General features: G+C 38.3%; 1 protein-coding gene across 1 annotated transcript in view; it reads right to left on the reverse strand.

Moving 5' to 3' along the window:
* The window catches only part of agla (amylo-alpha-1, 6-glucosidase, 4-alpha-glucanotransferase a), a 184,973-nt gene that overhangs the window by 141,254 nt on the left and 25,041 nt on the right, over nucleotides 1–18,678 (reverse strand). The window contains exons 5-6 of the mRNA XM_061928652.1: nucleotides 14,130–14,333; nucleotides 1–18 (exon numbers count right to left, since the gene is read on the reverse strand). The exon at nucleotides 1–18 is cut by the window's left edge and continues 158 nt beyond it. Of these exons, the coding sequence (XP_061784636.1) occupies nucleotides 1–18; nucleotides 14,130–14,333 (222 nt within the window). The remainder of the gene's footprint in view (nucleotides 19–14,129; nucleotides 14,334–18,678) is intronic.

Consider the following 18,678-nt stretch of genomic DNA (forward strand, 5'->3'; position numbering starts at 1 on the left):
TCCACTGGCTATTTGCAGCTGTAAACAGAGGAATAAATACAATAAATACCGTATTTTTCGGAGTATAAGTTGCACCGGCCGAAAATGCATAGTAACACGTTTTTCGTATGTGGGTAACAACATTTAACTATGTATATATATTTCTGAATTGGTTCAACCGCAACCCGCCCGCATCTATTTCAAATCTATTTTTACCCGCCCGACCCGCGGTTTATCCGCGGATTCCGCGGTTGTGCCTGCAAACCGCGCATCTCTAATATACACACACTATATTGCCAAAAGTATTTGGCCACCCATACAAATGATGAGAATCAGGTGTCCTAATCACTTGGCCCGGCCACAGGTGTATAAAATCAAGCATTTAGTCATGGAGACACACACACATATATATATATATATATATATATATATGTCTTAATAAGGTTATCCAAAAAATAGTGCTCGATACCGTAGTAGAGCGCAATATATGTATGTGTGGGGAAAAAAAATCACAAGACTATTTCATCTCTACAGGCCTGTTTCATGAGGGGGGTACCCTCAATCGTCAGGAGATTTTAATGGGAGCATTCGCATACCATGGTTTATATAGGGCACAGAGTGGGTGGGTACAGGCTGGCCTAGGGGCGTGGTGATTGGTTCATGTGTTACCTAGGAGGTGTTTCCGTCTATGGCGGCATGTTGTTACAATTTCGCTGCGCTTGTTGAGGGATGACAGGTCTGGACGGTAGATAATAAACAGTTTCTCTTTCAAGCATAGGTTGCATCTTTTATTACCACTATTGATTAAAGATGATTGTAACAACATGCCGCCATAGACGGAAACACCTCCTAGGTAACACATGAACCAATCACCACGCCCCTAGGCCAGCCTGTACCCACCCACTCTGTGCCCTATACAAACCATGGTATGCGAATGCTCCCATTAAAATCTCCTGACGATTGAGGGTACCCCCCTCATGAAACAGGCCTGTAGAGATGAAATAGTCTTGTGATTTTTTTTCCCCCACACATACATACATACATACATATATATACATACATACATACATACATACATACATACATATATATATATATATGTATGTACATATATACATATATATATGTATACATGTATGTATGTATGTACATATATACATATATATATGTATACATGTATGTATATATATATATATATATATATATATATATATATATATACATACATACATACATACATACATGTATACATATATATATGTATATATGTACATACATATATATATATATATATATATATATATATATATATACATACATATATATACACATATATAAATATACATATATACATACATATGTATATATACATACATACATATATATATACACAATACATACATATATATATTTACATATACATATATATATATACAGACAGTATATATGTACATATATAGATACACATATATGTATATACATACATACATACATATATATATATATATATATATATATATACATACATACATACATACATACATACATACATATACACATCTATATACATCTACATATATATATATACATCTACATACATATATATATATATAAATATATATATATATATATATATATCTATGGATGTATGTATAAAGCAACAAATTTGTACTTTTAGTCATACTTGACATTTCCCGCTAACTCACTACTGCAGGATTTGACGACCTTTGTGTCTGCCTGGGATTGTAGATTATTGGACATTTGCGCGATTACATGGCCAAATGTTTCTCCATATGCATATCACAACTTCCTTTTTCACAAACCCGAGCTTCGATTGTTTGGCCGGCTGTTGTGACATAGTCCACATCCTTCTTCTGATAGCTGTGATCTTTTGCTTTTGAGCATTTTGGTCGCATATGAAGAGAGTAACCCCGTCAGGGGCCTCATGTATTAAGCTTGCGTACTCACTTTTGAAACGAGCATGGGAATGTGCGCTGCCTCACGCCAACGTCACGCACGGCTGTGGATGCTTTGGTGACACACAGAGGTGGGAGTTGGGGTTTTGCCAACATTTGATTTCAACAATTTAAAACGATCAAGGCAAGGACCCCAAATTCACTTTTTCACCAATGCATTTACAGTAAATTACACTACTACTTTTTTCCTACGCTTTGAAACCTGCGGCTTATAAAATGGTGCGGCTAATTTATGATTTTTTTCCCTCGCTGACAGTCATGAAGCAAATCGTTTTCTATCAAACACATGCACAGACTCTTAAATGGTGTGTTATTGTTTGTGCTAAGGCGCCACCTTTTGGACAACTTCTCTCACCGCTGGGTGAATGCCTACAAGTGATTCCTGCTGTTTAAAGCTTTGAACCAGAAGGACAAGTGCCATTCCATCTTCTAGCCGTCCATAGCGTTTCTACTCGTACAAATTCTTCATTCATCACTCCAAGCAACGTTTGTAAGTTTTACAATATAACTAAAACTGTTATACTTACTAAACCGTCCCATGTGTGATGTCTGTAGGAGTGTTTTCATGCATATGCTAATATGCTAACGCGTTTACGAGTGTCTGTGTTAGTATTATTATTTTACAATGGCATTGTTTTTGTGTTATTTCAGTTTCACAAATTTCTCAGTAAATTCCCCAAAACGTCATCGTGGAGTTAATGTCTTTGTTTAGCTGATTGGAAAGCCAGCTTGTGCAGCTAGTGGGTCCATGACGATGACTTCTGTTTTGTTTGATCATCCGTTTTACTGCCACGTTGCAAGCACCGTTTGGAAACAATTAAGGTATGTAAATAAACATTTACTGAATATTTCTGTGTAAATAACTAATTTCACAAACACATTTGTTTCAACATATAGTCGGGAAAATACAGTACTTGCATGCACACACTTGAATGCATCTGAAGTTTTTCTTGCGTACGCCATTTTCTGGATTTGAACGTACGCCAACTTTTAGTAGAAAAATCCACGCAACTCTTAATACACGAGGCCCCTATTGTGTTAAACTACCGTATTTTTTCGGACTATAAGTCGCAGTTTTTTTCATAGTTTGGCCGGGGGTGCGACTTATACTCAGGAGTGACTTATGTGTGAAATGATTAACACATTAGCGTAAAATATCAAATATTATTTATCTCATTCACGTAAGAGACTAGACGTATAAGATTTCATGGGATTTAGTGATTAGGAGTGACAGATTGTTTGGTAAACGTATAGCATGTTCTATATGTTATAGTTATTTGAATGACTCTTACCATAATATGTTACGTTAACATACCAGGCACTAGAGATGCGCGGATAGGCAATTATTTCATCCGCAACCGCATCACAAAAGTCGTCAACCATCCGCATCCACCCGAACTAACATTTAATCAAAACCGCACCCGCCCGCCATCCGCCACCCGCCCGTTGTTATATATGTAATATAGACGATGCAAGGCATTAGTGAGGTTATAAAGCTTTTGCCTGTTAAAGAAAGGAGACTGATCCAATGAAGCAGAGACATTCAATGCGTGCCACGCTGTCACAGCCCAGACGCACACCAGTGCGCAATCATCTGGGAGCCGCGCTGAGCGCACCTCCAAGCGCGTGGAGGTGCGATGTCCCTCGCACCCGCGGCGGCTCCACCCGGGCTCGCGCCCGAGGCTTCAGCGCTCACCGCGGCGGCCATCCTACTCGTCGCGGCCTAGCCCTCGCGGCTCTCGCTGCCGGCGACGGCCGGGTATGGGCCCGACGCTCCAGCGCCATCCATTTTCAGGGCTAGTTGATTCGGCAGGTGGGTTGTTACACACTCCTTAGCGGGTTCCAACTTCCATGGCCACCGTCCTGCTGTATATATCAACCAACACCTTTTCTGGGGTCTGATGAGCGTCGGCATCGGGCGCCTTAACCCGGCGTTCGGTTCATCCCGCAGCGCCAGTTCTGCTTACCAAAAGTGGCCCACTCGGCTCACCAGGGTGAGCACCACCCCTTTCGTGAGCGCACTGCGCGCGGAGTGACCCCTGTTACGCGCCCCCGGCAACGGGGGTGGCGGGCAGGTAAGCTGCGCGGGCGGAGCGCACGGAGTGACCCCTGTTACGAGCCCCCGGCCACGGGGGTGGCGGGCAGGTAAGCTGCTTACCTGCTGCGCGTGACGCCGGCCGCGCCGAAGGCGGACGAGGCGGGGTGTCGGTGCGGTGGGCGCGGTGGTGACCCTGGACGTACGTCGGGCCCTTCTCGCGGATCACCTCAGCTACGGCTCCCGGTGGGGCCCTCTCGGGGGAAGGGGCCTCGGTCCCGGACCCCGGCGAGGCGTCCCTTCTCCGCCCCGTAAAAGTGTCCATCTCTTTTTTTTTTCTTCTTCTGTTGTGGCATATGCTGCAGGTGCCTGCTCGTTTTTCGTATGTGGGTAACAACATTTAACTATGTATATATATTTCCCAATTGGTTTAACTGCCACCCGCCTGAATCTATTTAAAATCTAATTTTTTTTAATTTCAACCGCCCGACCCGACCCGCGGATAAAATCTAATTTTTTTTTTATTTCAACCGCCCGACCCGCGGATAATCCGCGGACTCCGCGGTTGTGTCCGCAAACCGCGCATCTCTACCAGGCACGTTCTCAGTTGGTTATTTATGCCTCATATAACGTACACTTATTCAGCCTGTTGTTCACTATTCTTTATTTATTTTAAATTGCCTTTCAAATGTCTATTCTTGGTGTTGGCTTTTATCAAATACATTTCCCCCAAAAATGCGACTTATACATTATACTCTTATATATGTTTTTTCCCTTCTTTATTATGCATTTTCGGCCGGTGCGGCTTATACTCCGGAGCGACTTATACTCCGAAAAATACGGTACTCACGGCGCTCACCTGTCTTTTCACTTGCAACTATCTTTTGAATGGTATAAAAATGAAGAGAAAAAAGGTTCATAATCTACAAAAGCCACAACCAGTGAAGTTGGCACGTTGTGTAAATCGTAAATAAAAACAGAATCCCAAAATTTGCAAATCCTTTTCAACATATATTCAATTGAATAGACTGCAAAGACAAGATACTTAATGTTAGTACTTTTTTTCTTTTACTTAATGTTAGAACTGAGAAACTTAATTTTTATTTGCAAATAATCATTAACTTAGAATTTAATTGCAGCAACACATTGCAAAAAAAGTTGGCACAGGGGCATTTTTACCACTGTGTTACATGGCCTTTCCTTTTAACAACACTCAGTAAACGTTTGGAAACTGAGGAGACACATTTTTGAAGCTTCTCAGGTGGAATTCTTTCCCATTCTTGCTTGATGTACAGCTTAAGTTGTTCAACAGTCCGGGGGTCTCCGTTGTGCTATTTTAGGCTTCATAATGCGCCACACATTTTCAATGGGAGACAGGTCTGGACTACAGGCAGGCCAGTGTAGTACCCGCACTCTTTTACTATGAAGCCACGTTGATGTAACACGTGGCTTGGCATTGTCTTACTGAAATAAGCAGGGGCGTCCATGATAACGTTGCTTGGATGGCAACTAATGTTGCTCCAAAGCTTTAATGTACCTTTTAGCATTAATAGTGCCTTCACAGATGTGTAAGTTACCCATGCCTTGGGCACTAATACACCCCCATGCCATCACACATGCTGGCTTTTCAACTTTGCGCCTATAACAGTGGTTCTTTTCCTCTTTGGTCCGGAGGATATGACGTCCACAGTTTCCAAAAACAATTTGAAATGTGGACTCGTCAGACCACGGAACACTTTTCCACTTTGCATCAGTCCATCTTAGATGAGCTCGGGCCCAGCGAAGCCGGCGGCGTTTCTGGGTGTTGTTGATAAATGGCTTTGGCTCTGCACAGTAGAATTTTAACTTGCACTTACAGATGTAGCGACCAACTGTAGTTACTGACAGGGGTTTTCTGAAATGTTCCTGAACCCATGTGGTGATATCCTTCACACACTGATGTCGCTTTTTGATGCAGTACCGCCTGAGGGATCAAAGGTCATGGGCATTCAATGTTGGTTTTCAGCCTTGCTGCTTACGTGCAGTGATTTCTCCAAATTCTCTGAACCTTTTGATGGTAAATTTCCCAAATTCCTTGCAATAGCTGGTTGAGAAATGTTGTTCTTAAACAATTTGTTCCCGCATTTGTTCACAAAGTGTTGACCCTCGCCCCATCCTTGTTTGTGAACGGCTGAGCATTTCATGGAAGCTGCCTTTATACCCAATCATGGCACCCACCTGTTCCCAATTAGCCTGTTCACCCGTGGGATGTTCCAAATAAGTGTTTGATGAGCATTCCTCAACTTTCTCAGTCTTTTTGCCACTTGTGCCAGCTTTTTTTTTAAGCTAATATTTGCTAAATATAACAGTTTCTCAGTTTGAACATTAAATATGTTGTCTTTGCAGTCTATTCAATTGAATATAGGTTGAAAAGGATTTGCAAATCATTCTATTCTGTTTTTATTTACGATTTACACAACGTGGCAACTTCACTGGTTTTGGGTTTTGTAAAAGAAGACACTCGGGAGCATACAAATCCAGTTCTTGTTCATTTTCATTCGCATGGTATTTTCTACAAGATGACCTTTGTAGGACGGGTCAAGTGTGTGTCGGGTGACGAGGTCAGCGAGTGCACCAAGCTCATGTGGTAGAGCCAAGGCTCGGCAGAACTGGAGTCTCATTTCATGTATCTTTAAGTATTGGCTAAAAAAAGCTTCACCACATTCCAGAGATGAGGTAAAAAGTATGAAATCAAGTCAGGAAAATGGATGTGGAACCACACAATCAGCCAACCTGACAAAGGAGTCATAAAAGCGAGCAGCAGACATTTTTGTGCACTCTGATCTACTAGGATCCACACACACTGTGTGCAAACTATCAAGTTGCGTGTACTATTAGTGGGCGTGTCGCACGTGATCTACTAAGACTGTGTGGCGCAGGCCGCCCTATTTGAATGAGGTTTTTGCATGTACTGCGCGGGTTTCACCATGGAAATGCTCATTTACCACAAATCATGCTCCTACCTCTGGTGTTTCGCTACGTTTTGAATCAAGCAGCAGACACGTGCCACTTTTTATGGGGATTTTAAAGACAGTCCAGCTGGGCATCTGCAGTAGCGCAAGAAAATGCATATTGCAAGAAGATATATTATAATAATATATTTCCTGTATGGTATGTCATTAACATTTTTGACAGTCCACTATAAAATTATAAAATAATGTTACTGAATAGATATGTGTAATATTTTTATTTTTGACAGTCCGCTATAAAATTATAAAATAATATTACTGAATATACGATATGTCTAATATTTATATTTTTGACAGTGCGCTATAAAATCATAAAATAATATTACTAAATAGAAAAATATGCATAATATTTTTATTTTTGACAGTCACCTATAAAATTATAAAATAATAGTACTGAATACACTGTCTAACATTTTACTTTTTTGACAGTCCGCTATAAAATTATAAAATAATATTACTAAATATAAAAATATGTAAAATATTTGTATTTTTGACAGTCACCTATAAAATTATAAAATAATATTATTGAATAGACACGATGTCTAACATTTTTATTTTTGACAGTTCACTATAAAATTATAAAATAATGTTACTGAATAGATAATGTGTCTATAATTTGTATTTTTGACAGTCCGCTATAAAATTATAAAATAATGGTACTGAATAGACTATATGTCTAATATTTTTATTTTTGACAGTCCGCTATAAAATTATAAAATAATGGTACTGAATAGACGATATGTCTAATATTTTTATTTTTGACAGTCCGCTATAAAATTATAAAATAATATTACTGAATAGAAAAATATGTATAATATTTTTATTTTTGACAGTCACCTATAAAATTATAAAATAATATTACTGAATAGACACTGTCTAACATTTTATTTTTGACAGTTCACTATAAAATTATAAAATAATGTTACTGAAAAGATGTGTCTATAATTTGTATTTTTGACAGTGCGCTATACAATTATAAAATAATGTTACTGAATACACTGTCTAACATTTTATTTTTGACAGTCCACTATAAAATTATAAAATAATATTACTAAATAGAAAAATATGTATAACATTTTTATTTTTGACAGTTCACTATAAAATTATAAAATAATGTTACTGAATAGATAATGTGTCTATAATTTGTATTTTTGACAGTCCGCTATAAAATTATAAAATAATGGTACTGAATAGACGATATGTCTAATATTTTTATTTTTGACAGTCTGCTGTAAAATTATAAAATAATATTACTGAATATACGATATGTCTAATATTTATATTTTTGACAGTGCGCTATAAAATCATAAAATAATATTACTAAATAGAAAAATATGTATAATGTTTTTACTTTTGACAGTCACCTATAAAATTATAAAATAATATTACTGAATACACTGTCTAACATTTTTATTTTTGACAGTTCACTATAAAATTATAAAATAATATTACTAAATAGAAAAATATGTATAATATTTTTATTTTTGACAGTCACCTATAAAATTATAAAATAATATTACTGAATAGACACTGTCTAACATTTTATTTTTGACAGTTCACTATAAAATTATAAAATAATGTTACTGAATAGATAATGTGTCTATAATTTGTATTTTTGACAGTCCGCTATAAAATTATAAAATAATGGTACTGAATAGACGATATGTCTAATATTTTTTATTTTTGACAGTCCGCTGTAAAATTATAAAATAATATTACTGAATATACGATATGTCTAATATTTATATTTTTGACAGTGCGCTATGAAATCATAAAATAATATTACTAAATAGAAAAATATGTATAATATTTTTATTTTTGACAGTCACCTATAAAATTATAAAATAATATTACTGAATACACTGTCTAACATTTTATTTTTGACAGTCCACTATAAAAATTATAAAATAATATTACTAAATAGAAAAATAAGTATAATATTTTATTTTTAACAGTCACCTATAAAATAATATTATTGAATAGACACGATGTCTAACATTTTTATTTTTGACAGTTCACTATAAAATTATAAAATAATGTTACTGAATAGATAATGTGTCTATAATTTGTATTTTTGACAGTGCGCTATAAAATTATAAAATAATGTTACTGCATAGACTATATGTCTAATATTTTTATTTTTGACAGTCCGCTATAAAATTATAAAATAATGGTACTGAATAGACGATATGTCTAATATTTTTATTTTTGACAGTCCGCTATAAAATTATAAAATAATATTACTGAATATACGATATGTCTAATATTTATATTTTTGACAGTGCGTTATAAAATCATAAAATAATATTACTAAATAGAAAAATATGTATAATATTTTTATTTTTGACAGTCACTTATAAAATTATAAAATAATATTACTGAATAGACACTGTCTAACATTTTCTTTTTGACAGTTCACTATAAAATTATAAAATAATGTTACTGAATAGATGATGTATCTATAATTTGTATTTTTGACAGTGCGCTATAAATTATAAAATAATGTTACTGAATAGACTACCGGTATATGTCTAATATTTTTATTTTTGACAGTCCGCTATAAAATTATAAAATAATATTACTGAATATACGACATGTCTAATATATCTATTTTTGACAGTGCGCTATAAAATTATAAAATAATGTTACTCAATAGACGATGTGTAATATTTTTAATTTTTGACAGTCTGCTATAAAATCATAAAATAATGTTACTGAATAGACACTTTGTCTAACATTTTTATTTTTGACAGTCCGCTATAAAATTATAAAATATTATTACTAAATAGACGATACGTATAACATTTTTATTTTTGACAGTCCACTATAAAATTGTAAAATAATATTACCAAATAGAAAATATGTATAATATTTTTATTTGTGACAATCACCTATGAAATTATAAAATAAAATTACTGAATAGCCGCTATGTCTAACATTTTTGACAGTCCTCTATAAAAAAAAATAATAATATTACTGAATAGACGATATATCTAAATGTTTTATTTTTGTCAGTCTGCTATAAAATTATAAAATAATATTACGGAATAGACGATATGTCCATCCATCCATCCATCTTCTTCCGCTTATCCGAAGTTGGGTCGCGGGGAAGCAGCCTAAGCAGGGAAGCCCAGACTTCCCTCTCCCCAGCCGCTTCGTACAGCTCCTCCCGGGGGATCCCGAGGCGTTCCCAGGCCAGCCGGGAGACAGTCTTCCCAACATGTCCTGGGTCTTCCCCGTGGCCGTGGTCAGACATGCCCGAAACACCTCCCTAGGGAGGCGTTCGGGTGGCATCCTGACCAGATGCCCGAACCACCTCATCTGCCAATATTAAACATTTTTAACAGTGCGCTATAAAATTACATAAAATTGTTTTTTTTGACAGTCCACTATAAAATTATAAAATAATGTTACTGAATAGACGATATGTCTAATATTTTTATTTTTGGCAGTCCGCTTTACAATTATAAAATAATATTACTGAATATACGATATGTCTAATATTTCTATTTTTGACAGTGCGCTATAAAATTATAAAATAATGTTACGGAATAGAGACTTTGTCAAAACATTTTTATTTTTGACAGTTCGCTATAAAATTATTACTAAATAGACGATATGTATAATATTTAAATTTTTTGACAGTCTGCTATAAAATCATACAATAATGTTACTGAATAGACACTTTGTCTAACATTATTTATTTTTGACAGTCCGCTATAAAATTATAAAATATTATTACTAAATAGACGATATGTATAACATTTTTATTTTTGACAGTCCACTATAAAATTATAAAATAATATTACTGAATAGAAAACATTTATAATACTTTTATTTTTGACAGTCACCTATAAAATTATAAAATATTACTGAATAGATGCTATGTCTAAAAAAAAATTTTTAAGACAGTCCACTATAAAATTATGAAATAATGTTACTGAATAGACGGTATGTCTAATATTTATATTTTTGACAGTCCGCTATAAAATAATATTACTGAACAGACGATACGTTTATTTTTATTTTTGACAGTCCACTAAAAAATTATAAAATAATATTACTGAATAGAAAAAATTTACAATACTTTTATTTTTGACAGTCACCTATAAAATTATAAAATATTACTGAATAGACGCTATGTCTAAAAAATTTTTTTTAGACAGTCCACTATAAAATTATGAAATAATGTTACTGAATAGACGATATGTCTAATATTTATATTTTTGACAGTCCGCTATAAAATAATAAAATAATATTACTGAACAGACGATACGTTAATTATTCTTATTTTTGACAGTGTGCTATAAAATTATATTACTGTATTGACGATATGTCTAACATTTTTATTTTTGACAGTCAGCAATAAAATGATAAAAATAAATTTACTGAACAGACAATATGCATAATATTTTTATTTTTGACAGTCTGCTATAAAATTATAAAATGTTATTACTGAATAGACAATACGTCTCACACATTTATTTTTGACAGTGTGCTACAAAATAATATTAAAGCTAAAGTTAAAGTACCACTGATAGTCACACACACTAGGTGTGGTGAAATTACTCTCTGCATTTGACCCATCCCCTGGGAGGTGAGGGGAGCAGTGAGCAGCAGCGGTGGCCGCGCTCGGTAATCATTTTGGTGATTTTATCCCCAATTCCAACCCTTGATGCTGAGTGCCAAGCAGGGAGATAATGGGTCCCATTTTTATAGTCTTTGGTTTGTACTGAATAGACGATATGTTATGTTATGATATGTTTATTTTTGACAGTCTACTATAAAATTATAAAATAATGTTACTGAATAGACGCTTTGTCCAACATTTTTATTTTTGACAGTCCGCTATAAAGTTATAAAATAATGTTACTGAATAGACAATATGTCTCACACATTTTTTTTTGACAGTGCGCTACAAAATAATATTACTGAATAGACGATATGTCTAACATTTTTATTTTTGAGAGTCAACTATAACATTCTAAAATAATATTACTAAATAGACGATATGTCTAATATTTGTATTTTTGACAGTGCGCTATAAAATTATAAAATAATGTTACTGAATAGACGCTTTGTCTAACTTTTTTTTTTTGACAGTCCGCTATAAAATTATAAAATAATATTACTGAATAGACGATATGTCTAACATTTTTATTTTTGACTGTCTGCTATAAAATTATAAAATTATATTACAGAATAGACAATATGTCTCACACATTTATTTTTGACAGTGTGCTATAAAATAATATTAAAGCTAAAGTACCACTGATAGTCTCACACACTAAGTGTGGTGAAATTACTCTTTGCATTTGATCCATCCCCTTGCTCCCCTCACCCCCTGGGAGGTGAGGGGAGCAGTGAGCAGCAGCGGTGGCCGCGCTCGGTAATCATTTTGGTGATTTTATCCCCAATTCCAACCCTTGATGCTAAGTGCCAAGCAGGGAGATAATGGGTCCCATTTTTATAGTCTTTGGTTTGTACTGAATAGACGATATGTTATGTTATAATATGTTTATTTTTGACAGTCTACTATAAAATTATAAAATAATATTACTGAATAGACGCTTTGTCCAACATTTTTATTTTTGACAGTCCGCTATAAAGTTATAAAATAATGTTACTGAATAGACAATATGTCTCACACTTTTTTTTTTGACAGTGCGCTACAAAATAATATTACTGAATAGACGATATGTCTAACATTTTTATTTTTGAGAGTCAACTATAACATTCTAAAATAATATTACTAAATAGACGATATGTCTAATATTTCTATTTTTGACAGTCCGCTATAAAATAATAAAATAATGGCACTGAATAGACGATATGTCTAATATTTTTATTTTTGACAGTCCGCTATAAAATTATAAAATAATATTACTGAATATACGATATGTCTAATATTTATATTTTTGACAGTGCGCTATAAAATCATAAAATAATATTACTAAATAGAAAAATATGTATAATATTTTTATTTTTGACAGTCACCTATAAAATTATAAAATAATATTACTGAATACACTGTCTAACATTTTATTTTTGACAGTCCACCATAAAATTATAAAATAATATTACTAAATATAAAAATATGTATAATATTTTTATTTTTGACAGTCACCTATAAAATTATAAAATAATATTATTGAATAGACACGATGTCTAACATTTTTATTTTTGACAGTTCACTATAAAATTATAAAATAATGTTACTGAATAGATAATGTTTCTATAATTTGACAGTCCGCTATAAAAATATTAAAAAATATTACTGAATAGACGATATGTATAAACATTTTATTTTTGAGAGTCAATTATAAAATTATAACATAATATTACTGAATAGATGATATGTATAATATTTTTATTTTTGACATTCTGCTATAAAATTATACAAAAATGTGACTAAATAGACGCTTTGTCTAACAATTTTATTTTTGACAGTCTTCTATAAAATCATAAAATAATATTACAAAATAAATGCTTTGTATTATATTTTTATTTTTTGACGGTCTGCTATAAAGTTATTAAATGATGTGACTGAATAGACGCTTTGTCTAACATTTTTATTTTTGGCAGTCCGCTATAAAATTATAAAATAATATTACTGAATGGATGCTATGGCTATTATTTTTTATTTTTGACAGTCCATATATGTTGCCAAGCATGCACGGGATGGAGCAGCAGCGCGATCGGCTCCTTTCTCACAATTATTTCAGCGCAACTGGCCAGTTTGCATGCATATTTCAGAGGTAGCCCACTAAAGACGCGAAACAGCTACCGCAGAACAGTTTTAGTCTTGATTAATTACACTGCATGTGATAAATATATACATTGCCATTTTCTTCTCCCAGTATTGTAGGCATTCTAATAATGAGAATACAGTCTGAATATACATGGAGACAAACTTTTATCTCACTAAGATCAAATTAAATCAAACTTAATTTTTATCATCAGCCGAGTACAGAGGAGCCGTGTGAAGAAACACTATCACAGAGTGCAATAAGGGACGCCAACCTCCACGCATACATTTAGTGGATCAGCTTTGCGCACGCTAGTTATCAAGTTCATAATCATCAAATCATAAATAACATCACCAACAACGATTCAGTTGAAGTCACCCACCTGTATGGTTGTACACCACGTCAGTAATACACAGCATGTTCCATTCCCTCCTCAGCTTTTCCACAAGGCCGCCCACATCTGCCCAGCTATAATTTTGACCCTTTGCGCTGAACTCAGGGCTGAAGGCGAGCTGGTCCGCTAGCGAGTAGCATGACCTGGAGACTCCAAGAGTCTGCAAAGGTGTGAAGTGGATCATGTTGTACCCTGGGAGAGGAAATAATACATCACATAAAATTACCATCGTCATTATCATCTGCCATCACTCTTCCAAAGTGTCCGCTACGGTGTATAAAAATAATATAAAATAAAGTAAAATAAATGAAAAACAAAAAAAGTACATTTTATTTAATTAAAAAAAATAAAATAAATGAAATAAAATAAATTACAATTAAAAATATTTTACGTTTTTTATTTATTCCCAAGATGTATTAGTGTAAAAGGGTAAATAAAAAGACAATAACCTAAATCACTTTGTATGGACGTGCTTTATGAAGTCAACTTCCCTGCATTTGTTTTAAAGGGGAACATTATCACAATTTCAGAAGGGTTAAAACCATTAAAAATCAGTTCCCAGTGGCTTATTTTATTTTCGAAGTTTTTTTCAAAATTTTACCCATCACGTAATACCCCTAAAAAAAGCTTCAAAGTGCCTGATTTTAACCATCGTTATATACACCCGTCCATTTTCCTGTGACGTCACATAGTGATGCCAACACAAACAAACATGGCGGATAGAACAGCAAGCTATAGCGACATTAGCTCGGATTCAGACTCGGATTTCAGCGGCTTAAGCGATTCAACAGATTACGCATGTATTGAAACGGATGGTTGTAGTGTGGAGGCAGGTAGCGAAAACGAAATTGAAGAAGAAACTGAAGCTATCGAGCCATATCGGTTTGAACCGTATGCAAGCGAAACCGACGAAAACGACACGACAGCCAGCGACACGGGAGAAAGCGAGGACGAATTCGGCGATCGCCTTCTAACCAACGATTGGTATGTGTTTGTTTGGCATTAAAGGAAACTAACAACTATGAACTAGGTTTACAGCATACGAAATACATTTGGCAACAACATGCACTTTGAGAGTGCAGACAGCCCAGTTTTCATCAATTAATATATTCTGTAGACATACCCTTATCCGCGCTCTTTTCCTGAAAGCTGATCTGTCCAGTTTTGGAGTTGATGTCAGCAGGCCAGGGAAGCTAGGGTCGATATTCTTCTATGCCATCTCTGTCGTAGTAAAGTGTGCGGAACAAACGTCCAATTTCTTGCCACTTTCACATCTTTGGGCCACTGGTGCAACTTGAATCCGTCCCTGTTCGTGTTGTTACACCCTCCGACAACACACCGACGAGGCATGATGTCTCCAAGGTACGGAAAACAGTCGAAAAAACGGAAAATAACGGAGCTGATTTGACTCGGTGTTTGTAATGTGTTTGAGAAAATGGCGGATTGCTTCCCGATGTGACAAATGTATCAGCGTGCATATTATAAAAGGAAAAAAATTAATATTGGTGATAATTCAGTAATTGTTAGTTTGTTAAATGGAGTCACAGGTGTGGTAACACGCCCGACAGATAATTATTGATATCACTTGACAAAAATCTTTTTTTTTTGATAAGCATAGGGTTCTATTCCAGTGCATAGTTAGATTTCTTTTGCAGGAAGATCTCGGCCACTTGAGTGTTCGCCATCTTGACTTGGTTGACCACCACTTCCGGGAAGAAGTCACAAGACGGAATACAAGCGATTTGAGGACCTGCCATTGACTCCATTGTAAGCGGACATTAAAAAAATACATCCGTCTTCTTGTCCCTGGTAATGATTGTGAAAAATAGGCAAAATTCTAAAAGAAAGTGCAGTTCCCCTTTAAAGGGCGGATCTGACACTCCCAATATGGCTGACAGGCTCACGAGTCGCAGGAAGAGGCCAAACCACTGACATAATCAAATAAAGTTTGATTATGTCATGGCTTTAATTGCCCAGTTGCCGTGGTGCACAGCACCTCCTATAGCTACAGTATAGTTGCTTTCCCAAAGAAAGTTGATTGATTGTCAAACTCCACTCAGAAGGCCCAACTGGTCCCCAGAAAACCGGGACACACAGCAAAGGGTAATGATTTATCTCAGCCCAAACATTTGAGTAACAAGCAAACAATAATATTCTGTGATCTCAGGTGACCCATCGTTCAATTTTGCAATGGCTTCTTGCTACCCCTATCCTAAAATGCTCAAACACTTTCACATTTCAACCTTGGTCCAAAGTAAGTGATCAGTATCTCACCCAGGTCAATACAGATCTCACATTTGTGCAAATATTTCATCATCTCTTTCCATTGGACAACACTTAAGGACGGACACTTAGGAAGCATGTGTGTTCATTTGTGTTGTTCCTCTCACTCGCTCTCTTAAGACTGCTCACTGGAAATTCAGCTTGGCAACGGGAACTTTCCCAGGATCTGAAGAAAAGACTTGTTGTCGTACATAAATATGGCCGAGCAGGCTCAAAAGGAAACTTTCAACAGCTGCAGCATCGTGGCCAAGAACATGCAATGTCTGAACAGGAGAGGTTCCACTCAGAACAGGTCTCATAAGGCGGACCAAGGGCCCTGGGGCTCGAACGGCGAGTGGACCAAGGGCGCTGGGGCTGTCGCCCGCGGCGAGTGGACCAAGGGTGCTAGGGCTCACGCCGGCGGCGAGTGGACCAAGGGCGCTAGGGCTCGCACGGCGAGTGGACCGAGGGTGCTAGGGCTCCCGCCCGCGGCGAGTGGACCAAGGGCGCTAGGGCTCACGCCCGCGGCGAGTAGACCAAGGGCGCTAGGGCTCACGCCCGCGGCCAGTGGACCAAGGGCGCTAGGGCTCGCACGGCAAGTGGACCGAGGGTGCTAGGGCTCCCGCCCGCGGCGAGTGGACCAAGGGCGCTAGGGCTCACGCCCGCGGCCAGTGGACCAAGGGCGCAGGGGCTCCCGCCCACGGCGAATGTACCCAGGGCGCTAGGGCTCACGCCCGCGGCGAGTGGACCAAGGGCTCTAGGGCTCGCACGGCGAATGGACCAAGAGTGCTAGAGCTCCCGACCGCGGCGAGTGGACCAAGGGCGCTAGGGCTCGCACGGCGAGTGGACCAAGGGTGCTAGGGCTCGCGCCCGCGGTGAGTGGACCAAGGGCGCTAGGGCTCCTGCCCGCGGCGAGTGGACCAAGGGCGCTAGGGCTCGCGCCCGCTGCGAGTGGATCAAGTACGCTAGAGCTCCCGCCCGCGGCGAGTGGACCAAGGACACTAGAGCTCCCGCCCGCGGCGAGTGGACCAAGGGCACTAGGGCTTGCGCCCGCGGCGAGTGGACCAAGGGCGCTAAGGCTCGCACGGCGAGTGGACCAAGGGTGCTAGTGCTCGCGCCCGCTTCGAGTGGATCAAGGGCGCTAGGGCTTGCGCCCGCGGCGAGTGGACCAAGGGCGCTAGGGCTTGCGCCCGCGGCGAATGGACCAAGGGCGCTAGGGCTCGTGCCCGCGGCGAGTGGACCAAGGGTGCTAGGGCTCATGCCCGCGGCGAGTGGACCAAGGGCGCTAGGGCTCTCGTCCGCGGCGAGTGGACCAAGGGCGCTAGGGCTCTCGTCCGCGGCGAGTGGACCAAGGGCGCTAGGGCTTGCGCCCGCGGCGAGTGAACCAAGGGCTCTAGGGCTCGCACGGCGAGTGGACCAAGGGTGCTAGGGCTCATGCCCGCGGGGAGTGGACCAAGGGCTCTAGGGCTCGCACGGCGAGTGGATCAAGGGTGCTAGGGCTCCCGACCACGGCGAGTGGATCAAGGGTGCTAGGGCTCCCGACCACGGCGAGTGGACCAAGGGCGCTAAGGCTCACACGGCGAGTGGACCAAGGGCGCTAGGGCTTGCGCCCGCGGCGAATGTACCCAGGGCACTAGGGCTCACGCCCGCGGCGAGTGGACCAAGGGCGCTAGGGCTCGCACGGCAAGTGGACCAAGGGTGCTAGGGCTCGCGCCCGCGGCGAGTGGACCAAGGGCGCTAGGGTTCCCGCCCGCGGCGAGTGGACCAAGGGCGCTAGGGTTCCCGCCCGCGGCGAGTGGACCAAGGGCGCTAGGGATCCCGCCCGCGGCGAGTGGACCAAGGGCGCTAGGGCTCGTGCCCGCGGCGAGTGGACCATGTAAAGCTTTAAAAGCAAACGGCAAGGTTTTAAAATCATTTCTAAAATGAACAGGGAGCCAGTGCAAACTCTCAAGAATTGGAGTTATACTAGCAGTTGACCTACAAGAGCAAGGAGCATGATGACTTTGGAACCGTTGAAAAATGTGGGCTATGTAGAAGTTTGTGTCCATCCATTTTCAACGGGGAGAAATTCCTGGTAATTTTGGGTAATTTGAGAATTTCCGGAACTGGGAAACATGCCGACTTGAACATCCCGGATGAGAGGAGTGTGGGGATGGTGGAACGGTTCGAATGTGGTGAGAAATGTGAGAATTTTTAAGGTTTAAAATTTGTCCCTTTTCATTTTCAATGGGAAAAATGTCCCGGAAAACCCGGACTAAATTTATTCGGGGGGTAA

Source organism: Nerophis lumbriciformis, linkage group LG33, assembly GCF_033978685.3.
Source record: "Nerophis lumbriciformis linkage group LG33, RoL_Nlum_v2.1, whole genome shotgun sequence".
Lineage (NCBI taxonomy): Eukaryota > Metazoa > Chordata > Actinopteri > Syngnathiformes > Syngnathidae > Nerophis > Nerophis lumbriciformis.